The sequence below is a fragment of the Xenopus laevis genome, chromosome 9_10L (assembly GCF_017654675.1).
Source record: "Xenopus laevis strain J_2021 chromosome 9_10L, Xenopus_laevis_v10.1, whole genome shotgun sequence".
In the NCBI taxonomy this organism is placed as follows: Eukaryota; Metazoa; Chordata; class Amphibia; order Anura; family Pipidae; genus Xenopus; species Xenopus laevis.
The window spans coordinates 58,437,775-58,461,384 of NC_054387.1; the positions used below are offsets into that span (position 1 = coordinate 58,437,775).

General features: G+C 36.3%; 1 protein-coding gene across 1 annotated transcript in view; it reads left to right on the plus strand.

Annotated features, from left to right (window-relative positions):
* The window catches only part of cntnap5.L (contactin associated protein family member 5 L homeolog), a 260,880-nt gene that overhangs the window by 125,252 nt on the left and 112,018 nt on the right, over nucleotides 1-23,610 (plus strand). Inside the window, exons 7-10 of the mRNA XM_041576763.1 lie at nucleotides 107-250; nucleotides 6,420-6,681; nucleotides 10,002-10,151; nucleotides 19,599-19,770. Coding sequence (XP_041432697.1) covers nucleotides 107-250; nucleotides 6,420-6,681; nucleotides 10,002-10,151; nucleotides 19,599-19,770 — 728 coding nt within the window. The remainder of the gene's footprint in view (nucleotides 1-106; nucleotides 251-6,419; nucleotides 6,682-10,001; nucleotides 10,152-19,598; nucleotides 19,771-23,610) is intronic.

Genomic DNA, 23,610 nt, shown 5'->3' on the forward strand with positions numbered 1-23,610 from the left:
AGACTTTTGACAATCTGACTTTTAAGTCCCATGTGTTATTTGCTTTCATAGAATCAATTGCATTAGTGACAAATGATTCACTTCTTACTTTTTTTATTTCCCAAAGTTCAGCTTTGGAGGGATACCAGTGCCAGGAAAACCAGGAACCTTTCTTAAAAGGAATTTTCATGGCTGCATTGAGAACCTTTACTATAATGGAGTGAACATTATTGATTTGGCCAAGAGACGCAAACCTCAGATCTTCATTGTGGTAAGAAATGTTGTTTAGCTGTTTGTTCTTGTTATAAAATCATTCAAATTGTTTATTGTGCCTTCAAGAGAAGAACATTTGTTGTGCAGTTTGGTGCTGCATTCTGTAAATATTCAAAAAGTCATATTTAGAAGTCTATTTTAATGGGGGGTAAGAGCTGATTTTCCTGGGTACTGCAAGAAACCATTTTGCTGATAATATATTTCTTCAGAAATTTATCAAGGATATCCAAACCGTTACCAGCAGTAATTGATGAACTTCAACTGTCTAGCTTTCATCAACAGCTAAAGGGCCACAGTTATCTATAAACTGGAGTCCACATAAGCTGTGTTGCCTCACAATCGTAACGATGACCCTAAATTTATTACCAATCCAACTCTAAAGTTGGCTTAGTCTACCAGATCTATTATTTCACTATTTTGAAATGTAACCATTTAAGCCAATAGGGCTTTGATGCATGGGATGTTTATGGTGGCTGAAACATAAATATAAATTATTTTGTGATTTTTAAAATTTACTGATAATTCCAAACTGTTTTCTTCAGCTCTGGTTAGAACTTGCTATAAATTGCTAGAACTAGCTAGAATTCTTGGCTGCTGTGACAAGTGGAGTCTGATTAGCCAGCAGGAAGTTATAGGGCTGAGAATAATTGCTTCCTTAAGGCAGCCAGATAAAAGCACACCGAGTAACCCAGTCTACAAACTAAGGGGACTTGGATGTGAATATTTCAATATCCTCTTTCATAAATCAGCAGTTTGAGGTTTCCATAAAGTTCTTACTGTTTGGTAGAAAAACATATGTGGGTGAAGATTATTAATTATCTTTTTTCTGGTATAGTGCCAACATTACTACCTTAGAGAGAGTAGTAAATCGTTTACATCACCACCTGCCCTAGTAGAGGTTATGCTCCAATATAATACCATAGGCACACACTTAGGGGGTTATTTACTAAATTCTGGTCTGGCTTTTTGAGGCAAAACTTGAATTTTCAGGTTTCTTTTTAAAACTCAAATTTTTCAAGAAAATAATTGTATCATAATGCCAGGGATTTTAGTTAATCGGGTTCCACTTTTATCAACAATGGTTGAGGATTTTCCAATACAGACCCAAAATGAATCATGATTGAAAGATCAGTTAGTAACCAAAATATAGATAGATATATAGTGCTTCTGATGTTGTTGCTCTTAGTAAAGAGAATAAAATGTCAGATGAGTCTTCTCTACAGAAGAGCCCCATCAGAAGACTCTTCTCTTCTTTTGGCATTTTCTCCCAACTGTCAGTTGACAGCCAACTGTACATAGGAAAAGGATCGAATAAAATGAAACTTCATTAAGATTTGTAAGCTCATTGCCCAAAATGTAGAGAGTGATCTATAGAATAGGAGAGAATACAAATGACAACTTCTATGTTCTCAAAGTACCCCAGTATCTTCTTCCATTTCTACTAACTGTTTTTTCTCCATTAATAAATGTTTCAATTTGTTTAAACAGTGTAGAGAGGTCACATGCAGACTCAGGCCCTTCAAACAATTCCGCTGGTGCACAAGGCCTAAGGGAGATGGCACTCCCAACAATCCAATATGAAGATAAAACAGGCTGGCACACAGAGCAAATTAAACAGGGGTCCTACCCCTGGTGTGTTTATTGCGTCACACAACGTTTCAGAGGGCATTCCCCCCAGCACCTGACGAAGGGGGAACACCCTCCGAAACGTTGTGTGACGCAATAAACACACCAGGGGTAGGACCCCGGTTTAATTTGCTCTGTGTGCCAGCCTGTTTTATCTTCATATTCAATTTGTTTAAAACCTTGTAAACTTGTTTCTTGTGAACATTATCTGCATTCGAAAATATAAAATCTGCTTGAATTCCCCCCAGTTCAATTATCAATAAATGTGCTCCTATGTGAGTAACAGTAACAAGAAAATTCGCAGAACAAAAAATAATTTTTCGCCGTTTCGCGAATTTCGTGGCAAATTCCTGAATTATTCAGTGAAGCGAAACACCACAGATTCGTCCATCACTAGAGATTTTGCTTCCACAAGAGTCATTATCTGAAGTCATGTGGATATGTTACATACAGATATGCTAATTGCCGCCTTTCTGTCAGGAGGTTACTGTAAATCATATTCATTGTATTGTGAGAAATTATTGTTTCTAGGGCCAATTTGGTTCGAAATGTTATATGATTAATCAGTGGGCATAATATTAATCAGCAAAGATTATATCAAGGAAGATGATTAGAGTGAATATATTTTTTAATCTCCCTTTAAATTTCTAATCGGTCTGTACCCCTCTGCTGTAATTTCCTTTTAGGGGCTACGCTTTATTTTAATCACTAGGTAAACTTTCTGCATTGTATCTATAGAATGATACTGTTTTTATATTTCTGTGAGAGTTTCTATCAGAATTGGATAAAACAGGAAATTCATCTGTTTTAGAATAAACTTTTGTTTCACTTATTTCAACTTTTATAAAAATGTAATTTTGCTGAAACTTTCTATAAATCTTTATTGCTCTCTATCTTGATGGTTCTGTTCAAAATATTGATATTCTGTGAAAGGCAGGCAGAGTTAATGGCATGGAAAACATGACAAGAAATCAAGGAATTTTGCTAACATAGGAATGTATATTGAGGTTTCCTATATAAAAAAAATCGATATTAGTAGATTTTTAGGAAATTAATGATATCCCTTATTCTATCACTGATTTGAAGAATTCCAATCTATTTCTATCGTCTTAAAGGGTGACTGTACCCCAGATTTGTCATCGTAATTGTGATTATGGTAATACCTACAGTATGCTGGTATAGATTTATGTTATCTCTCTGTACAGGCTTTGAGCAAACCTAGGGTGCTGCCCCTGCTGGATTGTGCTTAGTACAGCGGAATACCTTTGCTGGTATATATTTATGCTATCTCTATGTGCAGGCTATGCACAAAGTAATTCTCCCTGCTATGAAAATGGCCATTTATTCACACTTTCAGCAATCTTCACTCACCATGATGTTCTACCATTTGTATTACTATATCACTTTCCATCTACTTGTATAATTATGAACATAGATGGCAGGGCAGGTGCAATCCACCATGCTTTTTACTTTGCCCCCACCCTCCAGGTGGAAGAATTTACACAGGTCTCTGTGTACCATTTCGTAGCACAGGAACCTGTTAGTCCCATGAATACAGCTCTGCTTGCCTTTGGCAGTAATGTAGGATGGGCAGGGAGAGGCACATAGGTGTACCCCCTCCAGCCCCCACTCATCCCCTAAGTGGCACTAACTTGCACCCACTTACACTGTGCTTTGTACCTTACACAGTGCAAAAACTCTGAATGAGTTCTAGGGGGCATGCTTTTGCACCCCTTAGTGCTCTTGCACCTCTGACCAGGGTCTAAGTAAATGACCTTTCCTGTTTAGGTAAGGGTAAAACTGTAGGATGAGCCAGTAATACTTTCACCGATACTTGGGAAAATAAAGCAAATGACAATTTACACAGAATGTAAATTGGCCTTTAATGCTTTTAATGTTTCAATGTGACAAATGTTTTAGTGAGTCATTATTAAATAGTATTATTTGAGACATACTAGGCTATAATTGCTGCATGCGGTAACCCCCCCATCTCTAAGCCCCCACTGCTAATTTGATTTCTCATGGCAATTATCCGACTGGGAAACAGAAAAGGTGCAAATCAGCAGTCCAATTGGAAGGTCTTATCTGTGTAGTAACATATGATTGATCTGCTTGAACAAAAACACTCCTGTCCATAACTTGTAACCCTTCAACCAATTGCCTCAATGAAAAAAAAATGCCTGTATTGCTGCTTTATCTGAAGTGAGTTACTCCTCTCTGATTCTAATGAGCTTCAATATTTTAGTAAAGTAAACACAAGAAATAGGGGGTTGGATTTGATGGGTTTTTGCAATTAAATTATTGAGCCCCAGACATATCCTACACCAAGGTCCAGCTGTGAAATGGATGCAGCTGCTATTTAAGAGATATAAGCCCTTTTTTATATGAGTTCATTCAGTTGGGTTAAGTAGAAAAGGTGCATGATGACTACATGGACTTCTAGAAATAAAATGTATTTACAATACATTTAGGGGCAGATTTACTAAGGTCCGAGTGAATTTTCGAAGTACAAAAAACTCGAATGCCGAAGTATTTTTTTGGATTCTTCGACCATCAAATAGGATACTACGACTTCGAATTTACTTCGACTTCGATTCGAATTAAAAATCGTTCGACTATTCGATAATCGAAGTACTGTCTCTTTGACTTCAATACTTCGCCAAATCAAACCTGCCGAATTACTATGTTAGCCTATGGGGATCTTCTACAAACTTTTTCTATATCTTTACACATCGAATAAAAATCCTTCAATCGTTCGCTAAAATCGTTCAAAACTATTTTTATTAGATCGTAGGATTGCCAAATTAGGCGAAAAAACTTCAGATTCGATATTCGAATTCAAAGTTTTTCAATACGATGGTCGAATTTCGAAGTTTTTTTACTTCGAAATTCGACCCTTGATAAATCTGCCCCTTAGTATTGTAAATTCCCCAGATGTAAAGGAAACCAGAATAGTCTTTATGTGCTATTTAGGATCAGTTTCATACCCCCTTTAGGTTCAGAGTGCCATGCAACCTCTTCCTTACCTTGTTCTATTGTGAAATGATGGATCCTGGGACTGAAGTTCTTCTACTTTCTAGCCTCCTCTTGCAGTTAATATTATTCTGCTTTTTAACCAACTAGACCAGAACCTATTATCTGTACACTCTGTCTATGTGCTTTTTCTGCTGAACGGTATAGAGGAAATCATGGATCATAAAACTGTGTATCTATTAAATTAATTTATGTAGAATGAAAACACAAAAGCAGCTCCTCCTGAGTTTCCAGCTGTCACTCGTACTCTACTAAAATGTTGAAAAATCACTTGGAATACAGAATAATGTGATGGTGAAGGACTGTGGTAATGTGGTTACAAATAACATCTGCCCCCTCTGCCGTATGATTGCATTTTAAAAATGGTAACATTGCATTTTTATTCATAATTTCCTAGCGATGAAGGCACTCTAGAATTTGTTCTTGAATTATTCAAAAAAATGCTTTCGGAACAAACGGCCTCGACAAATTACTGCTGTGCCTCTCGTTTCCAAGGTAGAAAAGAAATTAAATGCTTTTGAAATCTCTTGCTTTACTTCTGTTTGTTCCATTATGTAAATGAAGGAATAAAGTGGTTTGTGTTCTGCTCACTTTGAGATACTGAAGCTTTGGAGATAGCAGTATAGGGGCTGAGGACATGCTAGAGAGAGAGAGAGAGAGAGAACAGTCTGATAAAGTTTATTCTCAGCTTATTTTTTTGTTGTTGCTTAAATTCTATATGAAAATCCTTTGTAAAAAGAGAAGATATAAAAGAAGCTCAACAGAATACCCTTAAAGTGTAGCTTAGTCATTCCCGTGTCTCTTCGGCAAATGGTATAACTAAAAGAAAAAGGGAATTCAGATGGTACAAGATTCTCATTTAGAGATAAATTGTTTTTCTGATGTCATTTTAGATGTGTGACAATGAAAATAAATATTACAGATCGTCTTTTCTTGACATTTTACATGGGATTGAGCATATTTTAGTATTAGTGATGGGAGAATTTATTCGCCAGGCGCGAATTCGCGCGTTTCGCCGCCAGCGAATAAATTCACGAAACGCCCGCAAAAATTCGCGGTAAAAATTCGCCGGCGTCAAAATTTTTTTTTCCAAAAACAGGCGCCGGGGTCGAAAAAACGGGCGCCGGCGTCAAAAATGGGCGCCGCCGTCAAAAACGAGACGCCGGCGCCGTTTCGCGAATTTTTCACCATTTTGCGAATTTCGCTAATTTTTCGGCGAAGCGAAACGGCGCAAATTCGCCCATCACTATTTAGTATGCATGGCTTTGGAGTGGCCAGATAAACATAGTCAGTGAGAAGACTAGGGTATTTATGAGTATAGTAGATAAATGAAGCATTTGAATACCGATGAGTGTGAGAGAAAATAGTCAATAAAAGGATTGAAATTTTGAGAAGTTACATATGACAGTTCATAATATTTTATCCTTTAATTTTTACTTATTTTTAATTGCATTTTTTAAAGACCTAACTGCCATCTAAAACTAGACATCTTCTGTATTTATTTCCAGGGGAATGTGACCTTTTCTTGCTCTGAACCACACATTGTACCTGTGACCTTTACTAATGCCAGCACAAGTTATCTGCTGTTACCTGGAAATCCACAAATGGATGGCATTTCCCTGAGCTTTGAGTTTCGCACATGGAATGAAAATGGCCTTCTTCTGACTACGCAGTTTTCTGGAGGTTCTGGAGTCCTACTACTCCAACTGGTTTCTGGGAAATTACTACTTGAGATCCAGGAAGTAGAACATGTACTTACATTAAGTTCAGGTAAATCAAATGCATTAAATATTAGAGAGTGCGGATGCATCTTGAGGCATGCCAAAGGAATAAAGTAGGCTATCCCAACTATATAACGTTTTCTTTGGATATTCCCTTTAGGATACAGTGTTTTCATATCTTCGATGTGATATGACTAAAGATAATTTGAATCCCTTTTGGGGATTCTGTATGTTTATATAAATGTTATTACTGATGCATATATAAAGTTCAAGCAAACATTGCGGCTAGATGGCAATACAGAATACACTGATGTTATACCGTATAAAATATAAAGGGCTGGACTGGAGCAGTTAGTTACTGAAACCACCTGTGAGTTCCTGAACTCATGTGTTGTTTATGTATCTGATTATCTCAGCTTTTTCAAAAAATTTTTAAAATATTTAAAAAAAATGCCCCAGCCTTTTATTTTTTTTAAAAGGACAAGGAAAGCCACTGTTTCAGCAATTAACGATAGGATACCTATACCTTATAGGATACCTATAACTTTGCTTGGTACACGGCGCCGAACATTTTCCGCTGTGCTATAATAGTCACGGGAATTTTTTAAAAATACACGTCATCAATATGGCACATGCATCAGAGATTGGCACTGACTGATAGGATATGTTATATGCATGCTACTGTTTCCTGCATTGGTAGGCTGCACAGAATCGCGGTCTTGGTATTTTTAAAAACCAAGGCACTTTGGGCTATTTCTTTTAAAGGAGTCAGCAGTTTTAGGGGAACAAATTTATGCATTTATGAATGTGGTTTAAGGTAATTAAAGGGCTCTACGCATTTTTTTTAAAGGCTTTTTATATGCCACATAAAGTTGATTAAGCTTTCCTTGTCCTTTAAAGCCAGCTCAGGGAAAAAAAGATAGGCAGCAAGCCGAGATAATAAAATAGAGAGAGAGTTCAGTAACCCAGGAGCATTAATAAATTACCCCCTACGTATAATAAAAGTAAAGAGTAATTAATTTATTGATGTATAATATTAGTGATGGACGAATTTTTCCAGACGAAAAAAACCCAAAAAAAACGGGTAACTCGAAAATTGACAACCGCGTCCAATTTTGTCCGCGCGTTCAGAAAAGTCGATTGCGTCAATTTTGATTCTGGTGTTAAAGTCAATGGGCATCTGAATAGTGTTGACACACATCGATTTTGACGCGAGCGACTTTTCCGAAGCGCGGCCACATTTTTTTTGCCGCTGGCAAATTTTCATGGGAGATTCACAAATTTATTCACCAGCGTCAAAACCCAGAAATATGCCACGAATTTGTTCATCACTAATAATTAGTCGATGCACAAACTCTGGCTTCATGTTTTATTTTAGTTTTATTATCAAACCATGTCATGGTAAACTCAATAAATTATTTATATTAGTATAGTATTAGAACAAAGAAGTCACAACTATATAGGGTAACAGAAATATTTATTAAAATTCAAAATTGCATACTTTTGCAAACTTTTTTTCAAATTTAAGTTTTCCCAAATTGAATTTTTGCAGTTTATCAATGGGAAAAAAATTCATAAACATTCAATTTTTTCATGGGTTTTTTTTGTAAATATGCTAGCAATTGAGAAAAAAATCATTGTGATGGCAGGAAAAACTCAAATATAATTGTGATTATTTTTTTTCATGATCAAGTTTAAAAAAAATTAAATTTCGTCTTGTACATTTACATTTTTATATGGGGCTTTTTTACAGTTATAACTTTTTAACGTACAATTTTTTTAAATAAATGCTAGTACTGTACTATTATATGTGACAGAAAAAAATCACAATCAACAGTTGTTGTGCTACCAATTATGAGGCAAAATATGATTCTGTGGGAGTCCAGATCAGTAAAGAGGACATAGACTTTATTAACATATCCTATTTGATAAAATCACCATATGTTACTTAAAGTTTATGTATTTCCTAGGTAAGGAAAACAAAGGCAAAATCTGTATTTATTGTAACTTATTTTTATAGGATTTTTTCATACTGTAATTCATTTCTAGTGCTGCTGCTACAGAAGTAACTGATTCCTTGACAGTGATATAATGGAAAGCTTTTAACGCAAAGCAATATATATGCCTGAGATATATCATGGGAAAATAACTTTTCAGGGGCCTGTTTCTATGTTGAGGGTGACTTAGCCAGCTTAGTTATTTGCAGATTGTTTTCTGGAGGAAACACAATATCTGATTTGGGGATGAAGCCAGTGGAGGATAAATTTACAGTACTGAAGGATAAATGGACTTCTGTAAGAGCAAAATAAAGTTCATTAAAAAGAATACTTGGAAATGTAGTTCTACAAAGAGGAAATAAATCTTATGGATGTTCCCTGCGTAGGACATTGATAAAAATAGCGCAACAAGCTTAACTGACCCTTGATTCATATTTACTATCATCTGACACTCTGTCTGGGCTAAAAAAAACAACAAGTGTTCTCATTCTGAAGAATGATATATCTTTCAAAATTTTAAAATAAGGAAAGGGCTTTTTGTTTTAAGAACACCTGAGGCGGATACATAGCATTTTACTTTATTTTATTGTATAACAATAGCTCTGCTGGAAATATTGTATCTCTGGGTATTAGTGATTTGTACACTGCAAGGTCATAGTTGTACTTCGTTCCACCATATGTAAGCATGGCCTTTTTATGCAATACAATACATGAGATGCAAGCAATGACTTCAAAGGTATGTATAGCTGATAATTACCATGATACTGGGTTGAAAACCAGAGGTAAACCCAGTCAGCATCCCAGAAAGGGACTCCTTCAACAACACCATTCATAAACAAGTCATGTATAGACTCTCATATGCAGGACTACCTTACTGATTTGAGAATTGTTTCAGTTACCATGTTTATTCATAAAAGTTCAAATCTCCTGGACTTGATGCAGAACTTGAGTATTAACCATTACTACTGAGATATATTATTTCAAGGATACTCCTCCTACCCCTAAGGAGGGCGACCAGTCTGTAGCTAATCAGAGTCAATTACAGAGCTATCATTTTTTTAAACAACTAACTAACACCGTCTTGCCCATTAGGAACTTTACAACTAACATGATAAGAAGCCAAATGCCAACTCCAGTAGGAGCAGACAATTTCTGTTGATAAGTCTCTGCATGATAACTGCATTCATGCAACCAGCCGGCTCAATATAGAGTCTATTTAATTTTCATTACTTACATCTATATTACAGCTTGATGGTATTTTTAAAATAATAATGAAGCTGCTATAAGCAACCCTAACAGTTTTCTTATTTTAAAATAAGGTTAATCTCCACAGCTGGTTAGTTACGAAAATGTTTTATTTTATTTTTCCCAGGTAGTGGTTTAAATGATGGACTTTGGCATGCAGTCACCATAAATGCAAGACGCCATCGCTTGACCCTAACACTGGATAATGCAGTCTCTTCTCCAGACCACTTAGCTTTCTCAATGCAGATGTTTTCTGGAAGCAGATACTATTTTGGAGGTAAGAATATACTTGACTTGGTTTCTATGTGGTACAACCTATTTAAGTTGTATAATTAAACATGAAATTGGCTGGTTCTGTTATGTCCTTTGTGTTCGTTCAGACGCAGTGACCTGGATTTACAAAGTGATCTATTTTAAAATGAACCGTCAACAACAGGTTACCAATCATATTGTCATTTATATTTTATTACCTCCTGAATCCCAAAGGCTGGGATTTGAAAATGACAATGTTATTACCATGGGACATGAAGTAATTGAAGTGCCTTAGCAATATGCCACAACTATTTGTAGATGTCCTATAAGTGAACTCTGCATCAGTCAGTAGATATAGACTATGGAGCAAGTGTAATAGGATGCATTAAGAATCCATATTTCAGGAAGAGACGTCACAATGGAACTCTCAGGAGCCCTTGATATTTAGTGTTTTGTTTATCTGGTAACCTCAATCAAGAATCTGAATTTTTTTGCCTTGGGTTTCAATTTATATTGACCTTTCAATCAAGAGTACTTTTCCATGTACTGTATTTATTTATCAATGCTTAGGGATTATGAGTGAAGACTTAAAGCTAATTAATAACCCTATCCGCTGATATTTAGTAGCACAATCATATCAACATCTTATTAAGTATTACTCTTGTATATTATTAATGCACTATTGAAAGTACATAGCTTCCTGTCCAATAAATGATCAGAGTCACATGCCATGAATATAATTTGAAGAGGTTTATCTCCCATGCTCGGAACAGATTCTCCTAATTAATTTCTGATCTCAGAGCATGAAGATTTCTGATCATGATTCTATCTTTGATTCTTAGGGGCAGATTTATCAAGGGTCACAGTGAAAATTCAAATTTTCAATTCGAATTTGAGGGGTTTTTTTGGCCAAAACTGTCAAATTAGACAAGGGAACTGTTAAAATTTTTTTGTTAAATTCAGATTCGATTTTTGAAATTTATCATACACTGACCCTTTGAAAATTAAAATTCAACTATTCAACAACTTAAACCTGCCGAATCGCTGTTTTATCCTATGAAGGGCATCCTGGGATCAATTTGGAGTTGTTTGCAGCCTTCCTGACATTCAAGTTTTTTTTTTTGGAGAAAACTCAAATCAAATTCCAAAAATTTGATTTTCTTAATAAATTGTAGTTGGTCGAATTTGGAGTTCATGGGAGTTCATTGGAATTATAAATAACTTCTGTGAACTTGAAATTTGACCCTTGATAAATCTGCTCCTTAGTCTCACAAACATTTATGATGCACACAGATGTAATTTACACTACAAATAAGCATCTTTAGGAAACAGAGTAGATACATTGATCATGTTTAAGAACATCAAGACCTTTGATCCAAGAATTGAATTGCTAGCCATTAAAATCTGGTATGTTGTATCGATTCTAAAAAAAAACTTTGAACTAAAATGAGGAAAGCTACAGTATAATCTTTGATGGCCAAATAATTTAATGTCACTATGAAATAATTACACACTATACTCCGAAATTATAACTACAGGATTCAGTTACCTTAAAAACAAAATACATTCAGTTATTTAAAAAAAAATATATATATATATATATATATATATGGAATTGTGTAGCTTTAGTAACTCCTCTTCTTCATACAACTATTGCTGGCAGCCGGGGACATTTCCCCAAACCCTGGCCCTTATCCCATCCCAGTTATATCACGGCCACAGGCTCCTTCCCTTTGATGCAAATTCCAACAGTACAGAACTCTTATCACTTATCACCCTGGAAGCCAGTTAATTATTTCCTGTGCTCTCTGGAATGCCCCAATTCATTTCCAACAAACTCACCGATATACACCACCATTTCATTGCCAATTCCTTCAACCTACTTGCATTCACTGAAACCTGGCTTTCTCCTACTGACACTGTTTCACCTGCTGCCCTGTCCTATAAGGGTCCACACCTTACTCATACTCCCAGGCCTGGAATTGTTTGCCATTTGAAATAAAATAAAATAAATAACCCCCTAAGTCTGATACCCTTTTGGTAAAGTGTCACACATTGAATGCTGGACAAGATGGACCTAGCTGTGTGATCCATGAATCCAACTACAGCAGATGATTTTGGGTAATAAAGGACTATAAATCTCTGCTATATTATTATGCTGGGGGCAGAGGTTCTGCATCACTTGTCTGGTTACTAATTTCAGGAATTCTCCAATGAGAAACACATGATTCATTAAACTGTTTGTTACAGAATGTGATGAACAGCTTTGACCTGCTTTCTAAAAATATGTATAGCAGTGTGTATATATGTTGAGGCCACACCCCGTTTAAATGTGAAATTGAACCTTTATGTAAAATTTCAGAAGATGGTCAAGGACTATATATTGCCAGATGTTACACAATTATCTTGTCCATTAATGAGGACTTCATAAATTCTATTAAATTATGATAGGTAGGACATTTATTCTACATATGTTGTCAATGTGTATTACACCACTAGGAACATGCTATCTTCTCTTATATGGTACGAAACAAGTACCTGTTCTGCATTTCACATTTTACAAGTCACATGCCTATAAATTTCAACTGACTGAATGTGGATTAGTGACCTCTCACTTATGCATTTGCTCCATTTACACTGCCACCAATTATGCATGAGATTCTGTGGCTTAAATTGAAGCAGCTGACTCAAACAAACTGGGAGATCCCAAGGAAAGACAGTACTAACTCAACTATTGAATCTTACTGGACCCCTTCAGTCTTGGCAACCATCCTCCAAATCCACTTCATGTTTTATCCCTTAAACTCATCATGTATAACTGCCTGGACAGCTTTATCACTTATCACTCATAATCTGTTTTCTAACATAACGTATTAAATGCATTAAGCCCAAAATACTTATAACTCTTCATCTCTCTGCAGCTTTTGACACACACACTGTGGTCTTATACTTCCCAAATTCAAATCTCTCGACCTCCATGGCACTGTCCCATCTTGACTTTTCCTATACTTTTACAGTTGTGTTTCTTACAATGCAGCAGCACCTTCTTCCTAGACCGTATATTATTTACTTCCACTATTAGTCAAATAATCAGCTCCTGTAGTTGTCAATACAGCCTACCTCTTATTTCAGTCACTAACTAAATCATGTCAACTTCACCTATAGTATATCGCTAAAATATGACTGTTCCTCACATTCACACTATTTTAAATGACTCTTTCTTAATCATCTGCCCCCCTGTTAATTAACTATTTTATGTCTTGTAAAGCATTACAATAATTTGTGGTGGTATATAAATAAATAATATAAATAGGATGCCAGGATATTAAATAGTTACATAGGTGATGAGGTTGGGGGAAAACAGTACTTACAGTTCAACCCTTTTGCCCAATCTACATCTTATAAAAAAGAAAGAGAAACAATCTCATCCAAAGTCAACTCCGGCTTGCTGGCACAACAAGGAAGCACAAAGTTCCCAAACTGAAGAGCCCTTCAGAAACCCAAACATACAGAGGCAGGTGGTTTTCGTCACTTAGAAGTCCCACATTTTTGTGGGTCACTCAGAATTTGCAAGGTGGTGAGCACAGACAATGATATGGGGGAAATTGCTCCCTGTGTAGGACCTAAAGGATCCCAAGCCCTTGCATCCTCAACATTGTTAGTGTAGGTGAGTTATCTTCCAGCAAACCATTTCTTATGCTTTACTATTAATCTGCTCTTTCATTAACCTACTCCAATACACATACACAAGAATTCATCATACTTTCACTACTATTCTTGCATTTTACTTTCATGTTCAGTGTTATTCTATCCAGATATTAGCCTTCAAATGATTTTTATGGGAGGGGGGATACAAAACATAATGCGGCATATCCCACTTTCCTGACTCCCTGCCTTTTCCAAGCTTATATCTTGTGTCTTTTACTCCACTTGTCCATTCTTTACTGTATGTATCATTCTGAATGTTATTAATGTTTAATATTTTGCCTACACTTGATTTATTAGGTTTTGTCATTGGCAGTTTATAAAATTAGATCTACTTTAAATCTAGAAACTATAACATTTTAAGGTATGCAGCATTACTATGTCCATGTTTGATCACATGCAATGTGGCATTTCTGCCAAGGAAAAGTTAACTTGGGCTTTTCTCAGTTATTACAATACAAAAATCAGACATCATGAGTTATTGCACCTCTCTACTGTGGAATTAATCACAATGAAATTATGTCTTGTTAATACATTTTTCTGTTTTAATTTTGTTCTTGATGAACTATTCGTTGGGAAAAAACAAGTTAAGTAAAAGAAAAAAAAAATCAAATCACACGTGAGGTGATAATACTTGTTATTGCAACTTTTATTTATGATGCCAATTCTGCCTCATCTATGAAACTTTATCTGCAACGATACAAATAAATGAAGAAATGGAATCTGGGTTTTGTCTTTACCTCCACTAGGAAAAGCATAAAATTAAACATCAGAATAGCTTTAACTGGCTGCCATAGTTTTCAATTTCCAGTAGGAAATACTTCAGCATGTATTGAGTATTATTTTCCGATTGCTTTTTCCACTTTGGCTCATTTCTGGCTGATCCTTCTCTTCAGTCCTCCTGTTAAATTATAAGTATATAACAAGAAACAAAATTGTGTTGTGGCCAAGAAGCCCAGGAAGTATGTCATCATTGGGGTAATTACCAGCTGAACTGGGTCATAATGAAACCTCTTAAAAGTGTGATCATAGCCTATACTTTTTTTGCTCAAAAGCAGTGTTTGGAAGAATCATAGCCTTAAAGCAGGAGCAGGACTGCTGCTTACAATGGTAAGATAGGAATTTTTATTTAAAATTAAAAACATTACAAAGCAAAACAAAACCATAGCATATCAAAATGATACTATATTACAATATTTACATGATTTACATAGAGAAAGCAAGAGAAATAAAAGTTGATCCATTATTTCTCATTTGCACTTTGTTTCTGGATTTTATTGATTTTAATAAATACAATTTCTCTTTACATTTTCTTTATAGTTTGGTCTATTGAATCATTTTCTTTCCCCAGAGATCTTATAGATCGCATAGACCACAGATGATACAGAATCACTCACAATATTATAAATACAGTCTCTTGGTTAAAGCAGCTTAATATGAATGATTCCATAGGCTCTTTCTGCATAATTATTTGCACCAATTTATAAAAACCCAACACCTTAAGCACACCTCCATATAAACAGTTTGACACTGAATAGTACACTAAAAAGTGCTCTAGACTCTCTTTCACCCCACACCCCCAGGGACACCCTCTATTTACATGGCTCAGATATTTGATGTTGCCTTGTACATATAACTTGGCCAGCAGTGACAGCCAGGAGTTATCAAACAACTTTGCAGGGCATCTTACACTATTTCAATATTTTAATGTCTCCTCCAGGCTCTTACAGTACTTGTATAGTCCCTTATAGCCAATGGGACAGTGAAAAAGGATGCTTACCCTGGAAGTCAATGAGACCCCTCACCAGTTTCCTTTTAACTAACTCTCTACAGTTCCGACAAGGATCTGGGGAAATGTTCATGCAGAATCCCTTTCAAGAACCAGAGATCTTTGGCTGCTGCACTAATACTGCTTCTTTTGGTTCTTTAACTGGGAATTTTTTCCCCCGGCACCCCATCCAAAATATAGGACTCTAACTTCTTTCTCAAGGACAGGTGCTGCCGTTGCCTATTTCCCTCCCTTTTAACAGATAGGGACTTAAAGAAAGTCTGAAATGACCACTTAGCCTCTTCCCACCACTGTCTTGGTAAATCATAAAAAATAATTTTTGACAGAATGTTTTGTAAAACAAACTCACAAAAGGGTTTTTGTGCCTCATGCTTTAAGATTTCTGACTCCAACCTCCATCAGATATTCTGATATCCCATATTCAAAGAAAAGAACCAAGTGGTCCGAAAAAACCCTAAACAAGGACTACAAGCTTTAAAGGGATACTGTTATGGGAAAACATTTTTTTTTCAAAACACATCAGTTAATAGTGCTGCTCCAGCAGAATTCTGTATTGAAATCCATTTCTCAAAAGAGCAAACAGATTGTTTTATATTTAATTTTAAAATCTGACATGGGGCTAGACATATTGTCAGTTTCCCAGCTGCCCACAGTAATGTGACTTGTGCTCTTATAAACTTTAGTCACTCTTTACTGCTATACTGCAAGTTGGAGTGATTTCATCCACTTTCTTTCCCACTAGCAGTATAACAAAACAACAATGGGAAGGTAACGGGGGTAATGGGGGCAGCTCCCTGACACAAGATAACCTACTGGTAGATCTAAGAACAGTACTCAATAGTAATATTCAGGTCCCACTGTGACACGTTCTGTTACATTGATTAGGAGAAACAATAGCCTGCCAGAAAGCAGTTCCATCCTAAAGTGCTGGCTCTTTCTGAAAGCACATGACCTTCTTACTTCTTCCTCCTCCTCCTCCTCCTCCTCTGCTATCCCCCCCAACGCTTCCCACCTGGAAGGGTAAACCTGTATGATATGCTCACACTTTTAAAAACCATCTTTCCCTGCTTTTTATTCCACTTTCCTCCTACGACAGTCTACCATGTTCCTCTGCCCCATTCTCATCTGTACCTTTCTCCTTCCTTTCTTTCCCCCTAGTTTTCTCAGAAACTGCAGGTTCCCCCACTCTTTCCATCTTGGTCTCCACCTCCATCCCCTCCTCCACCTATACATCCTGCTCCAAATTAGGGCAATCCCTGAAAATTTTATGCCAAGCATTGGGGCACTCCCTGTGTGTATGGCCCAAAGCATCACATATGTTGCACCTAACCAGTAACCACATTACATTCCTTGCTGGTATGACATTTAGCTCCAGAAAAAAGACACACCTTGGTTTCTTAGTTACTGGCCTGTTTGACCCACATTTAAAGCATTGATGAGGTTGGCCTGGGTAAAAACAAACTACCCTTTTTCTTCCTATGAAATATGAGTTAGGGAGGTGCCTGTGGACAGTGTTATGAACCTCTAGTCTCACTTGGGATTTCCATCCTCCTGCCCAAAACCCTTCCTCATTAGGGATGGGCAAATTTTTTCGCCTTGTTTCGTCGAAAAAATGACGCCCATAGACTTGTATGGTGTCGTGTGTCAAAATAAAAACCCGGGCCAGAGTGTCCGTAGTTACGTTACTGCCTCTGTGAAAGAATGCTCTGTTATAAAGATAGCTAGAATCTCAGCCATAAAGCAGGGCAGTACTGTTGCTTACAATGGCTTGAAATCAGATAGGAACTGTACCATTGTGACAAAATTTTCTTTTATAAATGGAGCTTTGGGACTTTAAGCAGCCATTTTAGCTCTGTACAAACACTGAGTTCATCTTCAATTGTATGTGAGTAGCAGCTTAAGGTGGCCATACACTATAAGATCCGCTCGTTTGCCAAGGTCTACAAATGGGCTCCAATGGGTCGCAGGACCCCATCAACTAGCCGATTCGGTCTAGACTGATCAATATCTGGCCAATTTTTGGCCTGATATAGATTGGGAGGACCCGTCTGGAGCCCCCGCACATGGGCAGATAAGCTGCCGAAACAGTCTAAAGGACCGATATCGGCAGCTTTAATCTGCCCCTGTATGGCCACCTTTAAGCAATTAATTAGAAGACATCCTGCTGGATGTAAAATTCAAAGTTCAAAACCTGTAAACACTGTGTCTGAATGAACCACTTCTTGAGTTTAGTTAATCGTTTTAAGTTCAAGTGTCAGCCTTGATGAAACCATCTATCTTTAAACCCAGGCAGATTGTCAGGATTTCAGAATTGATTTCTTTGTAAAATGGTAAGTGTGGGTCAATAGTATCTTGTTAGTAGTATCCATGTCCAACTCTCTAAAAGAGATCCATACATCCTTATCATCTGTGATCCCTGGAAACACATCTATATTCATTTTCCTGCAACTATGTTGGATAAACTCAGCTTATATAAGATGCTTCCTACACTACCCATGTGTAAAATAACCTTCAAATAAAACATGCAATCCTTTTTTATAGAATTAAATACTCTTAACTATTCGAGCAGTCCTTGGAGATTCCATAATTATCAGAATATGGTCAAAGAAAGCGCTGATACTAGACCAGTATTTTAAAGAACATTAAGATGTTTTTTCAATATACTACAGTTAGTTATTATTATGATGGGTGAATAAATTTTCTGCGAATTTCCACGTTTCACCGCAAACAAATAAAATGAAACAATTCACCAGTGAAAAGTCCGCCGTGTCAAAAAAAAATATTTTGACGCCCATTGACTTCAATGCATTTCACACAGATTCGGCCATCACTAATGATGATAGATATTGATATAGAGACTTTGCTCATTTTTCAACCCAACATTATTCTGTAACTACATGTACCATTTGAGGCATTTAGAATAACACCACAAAGGTCGCCATTAAATGAAGCTTTACACATACAGTATTTTGAAAATGTGGAGGCAGTAAAAAAAGTTTCAGCTTCATATTTGAAATTAAGGGCAGTTTTGGATTGGGTATAGCCCTGTCAGACTATGCAAAATGAAAGAATTATAGCAGGGTGCTAGAGCAACAATGTTTCATATATTTGTGACCACAAAGGGGGCCTGCATAAAATGTAAACATCTATGGGGAACCTGAACATCTGAAAACCTCTGTACTGGGGGTTTGGTGCAAAACCATGTCAAATGTGTAAAACCTTTTCAGTTGCTTGGTAAGTCTATATGGTTAAAGTATAACCATATATATAATGTATAATGTACAAAAAAGTATTTTGGAAGGTCAAGGGATGGGTGAATTTGACCCGTTTCGTTTCACCAAAAATTAGCCGCCGGCAAAATGTCGCTGACGCCCATTAAAGCCTATGGGTGTCAAAATTTTTTTATCGCGCTGCAAGTCTATGGGCGTTATTTTTGGGGCGAATTAAGGTGAAAACATTTGCACATCCTTCATTCCCTTCAGACATGTTGCCAGTAGAAGACAAGTGTTCCATACCCTGCTCTTTATTTATTCAGTTGTTTGGATTTGGTAATTTCCCCAACAGAGTGCCCCCTTTCTGATAAAAGAGGCCAAACTCTCTGTTGTGCTGTGACATTCATAGCTGATTTCATTTTTACATTAAAGGTGACTTTTTTACCCAAGCCGTGCTCTGTCTGTCCTCAGATAAATGAAATAAACTCATGAATAGATGAAAATGAAATCACTCTATAACCTGAGATGATCATTCCGGCACAGAGAAAAACCTTAAGAGGATGTTGAGCCGCTCTCTGGGTGGCAGGCGGATTTCTGCCTTTATAACTTGAGATTTTATGACAAAGCTTATGTAATAGATGAAACATCAGGTATATTGAGACCACAGGGTCAGACATCAGTACTTCTGTAAAGAAATAAATGCATTACTGTATCGACAATGGGATAAGATGCCATATTTCTGTTCTTTTCCCTTTTTTCCGAGCAGGATGCCCAGATCATCTGACAGATTCCCACTGTATCCATCCCATTCCTTCTTTCCAAGGCTGCATGAGGCTCATCTTTATTAATAATCAGCCCAAAGATCTCATATCAGTTCAGCGTGGCCTAATAGGCAATTACAGTGATGTGCAGATTGATACGTGTGGAATCAGAGACAGGTAAGTTAAATTCAAGAGCCAAGAGCATTATGACTTTATCAGCGCTGTAATATGCTAACAGTCTTAGGCACTAAAAACTTGAATTTCTGGTTAACATCAACATTATAGGCTTCATTCATCATAATCCACCTCCCAGTTATGTCACAAAATTACAAGTAAAGTAGACCTCAGAGCAATTATATGACCAAGATAATACTTCAAAGTACTACAGGTATGGGATCTGTTATCCAGAATGCTCGAGATCTGGGGTTTTCAGGATAATGGATCTTTTTGTAATTTGGATCTTCATACCAATAGGCTGGTTTTGCTTTCAATAAGGATTCATTATATCTTAGTTGGGAGCAAGTACAAGCTAATGTTTTATAATTACACAGAAAAAAAGAAATCACTTCTAAAAATTTGGATTATTTGGATAAAATGGAGTCTATGAGAGACAACTTCTCCATAATTTGGAGCTTTCTGGATAACGGGTTTCTGGATAATGCATTACATACCTGTATTTATAAACTGTGTTTAGAGAAACTACTGGCCACTGTAGAATGGGGTTAAAACTAGTGCAATAGTACTTGACAGTAATACATTCAACTTTCAAGAGCTAGTTAGATAGCAAGCACACCAGGTGTTTTATCCTTTCTTCTTTTACTCCTCTGGTGCCTGTTAGACATTATCTGTGCTTTCTGCTATCTAGTTAGAACTCCCGGTCTGCGGGCATTTGTAAGGAATTTCTGTCAACATTAGAAATACAAAGACTGCACTGTAAGTTCTGTTGTTGCCTATGAACGTCTACAAAATCTTAAGACAAGTGAATACAAAATATACCTTCTAAATTAATGAGGAGACTTTATATGAAGATTATATTATGATGCAAATTAGGGACAGACATCTGAAACCACAAGCTCCGAATGAGTTTAAGAGACTACAATTCTTTCTATGTCTAGGCAATTGGGAGAGAGCTATGAATGGAACTTAATGAAAGTGTAAGTGAGTGAGCAGTTTATTCTGAATAAAAATCTGATTGGAGGCCTTTCTGTGAACAGAGATGTTAAACCTAAAATGAGATACAAACTTTTATTCAATCTCCAGACAATAAAATCTCTCCGCAGGGACTGAGATAATCTACATTTAAATTTCACACAGGCCTTTTCACTTTTGCACCCGGTCTTTAATTTATTTAAAGATATGTAGACTATGTGTGTAGATTAATGTACAGTCAGTGAGGGAATGAGAGACAGAACGATTTTGTAAATGGAAGAATATTTCTTAATTAATATCTACTTAATATTGATTCTGGGGAGTCTGTGTATGAAAGACAATGTAAAATTCCATATATATATATATATATATATATATATATATATATATATATATATATATATATATATATATATATATATATATATATATATATATAATTCAGTAAATGGACCCGCACTCATTCTTACTGAATTGTAACATGGAATTTTGACCAACGCACCACCATCAACAGAATCTGAACCGGGAGGAGTGCGTTCACTGTACAAACTTTGTATATATATATATATATATATATATATATATATATATATATATATATATATATATAGATTAACAGATATCTGTAAATCTCAGTCTCCAGCCTTGTGTCTTTATATGGTCACAGAACTCATCAGTGACTTATTATATCATTACAATTTACAGTAGGAGGTACATTATCCCTTATAATACACGAGTGATACTCAGAGTTCCCTGTATAACTCAGTCTGCAGCCTTGTGCTTTTATATGGTCACAGAACCCCTCAGTGACTTCTAATGTCCTTATAATTTATAGTAGGGGTACATTATCCTTTATGATACATGAGTGATACTCAGAGTTCCCTGTATAACTCAGCCGACAGCCATGTGCCTTTATATGGCTACAGAACCCCCTCAATGACTTCTTACAGTATATCATGTGCCTTTATTTAATCACAGATCTTATAATTTACAGTAGGGGATATATATATATATATATATATATATATATATATATACACACACACTATTGTGCATTATTATATTGGTATATTTTATATTGGAATTTGGATTTTTTTTCTTTTAAGGTAGTGCGTTTTGAAATAGCAGAATGATAGGTAGCTAGCCAAGCGCCAGCATGTCCTCCTAAATGATATTCTCTTAGCAGGTTAAAAGAAGCTAAATGGGAAGCTTTGATTAGCGAGGAACATTACACCCGTGTGTGAGAGTCTAGAAAATCACATATAGATTTTCTACTCTATTACCCACAATCAGTCCTGCAATATAAAATATCATTATCAATCATTAGATAGAAGGCAATCCAGCAAATGTTGATCCCCAGGACATGATTGAAGCTCAGCATCTGGGTACAGTAAGCCAAGTATAAAGCTAAATCTCTATATCAATTTATCACAATTCCTTAGTAGCAGTAAATTGAACTCAAAATACAGACTATAAACAGCAAATTCGCCTTAGGGAAAGGTCAAGTTCAGCATTTGGCCATAAAACCTTGCCAACAAAATCTTGAGTAACTGGAGTTACACATCTAACTCATAAAACCCTTTTAATGCCTAAAAGTTTGAAAGGAAGTACAGGGAACATGTAGCCATTATTGGGCTATGAAAACAATGATTTAGTACTGTATAATTTAGCATATGGATCCTAAAAGTTTCACTTGCTTGTATCTGGTGACCCTAGCATAAAAGGTAGGTTTGTGCTATCCTCAAAGGTTTAGTACATGCCACATAAACCAGGGTAGTTATAAGACCCTCTGTAGACATTTACCCCCAAATGTAATAAAAGTCTCTAAGTTTGTCCAGGAGCAGTAACTCATAGCAACCAATGGGATGTGGCCACTAAATGCCACCTGCTGATTGGTTGCTATGGGTTACTGCTCCTGGACAATATTAATGCCCTTTATTAGATAATAATCATTGCCATAACCCTAGGTAGGTGCCAAATTTCAGGATCTGTTTGGGTAGTGAGGGAAAGGGTTGACTTTGTCCTTTTACCTTAGGATCAATAAACAATCCACTAGTAAAGTTCAGTTGCCAATTAGCAATTTGTTTTATTCAGCCTAATAACAAGGAAGACAAAGATCTCCTTGGTTGTCAGTGGTAATTTTTCAAGGGGCAGGGTGGGGTGAAAAATGCAACATACATGGCAATAATAAAAAAGAAGAAAAAGTACCCCACCTGCTCAAACTCGCTCAGCAGTCTCTCAATTGTTCCAACAACCTATTAGACAATATCTATGTTAACATGCAATATTACTGATTACCCTATAGTAATCACAGAAAAATTAAAGGTATAAAGTGCAGTGCTATAATTAAACAGTTTGAACCACTTCCAGATTTCACCCATTTGCACCCTGCACATAATAAATGACCCCTGTTATCTGAAGAAAGCTGTAAATATTTGACTTAGTAGGTTCAAGCGCTACATGAATCCTAATCAGATGTTGATGGGGTAGGCAAATGATCTGGCCCCATATCTGTGGTGTATGGCTGCCTATTGGTGCAATATCAAAGATTAGGCAGAAAAAGAATCCCATTAACTGATGTGGTCTGCAAAATGTTGAAATATGGTAGGATGGAAAAAACTAATGAGAGGCTTATTTAAGAATTACCAAATTACCAGCTTGATACATTGGGGAAGTCCAATTAATTGCTCAGTTATCCAAAATCAAATACATTTTTACAGATTTCTATCCATTTATCCAGAATACTTTCATTTAGGCAGTAGTCACTATACATGTAGAAAAAGGATTTCGCTCTAAATGCATTGGGTGCTATATAAATATCTCTTTGATTCTGTCTCATTGCTGGTATCCCAATGTCCCTGTGAATGT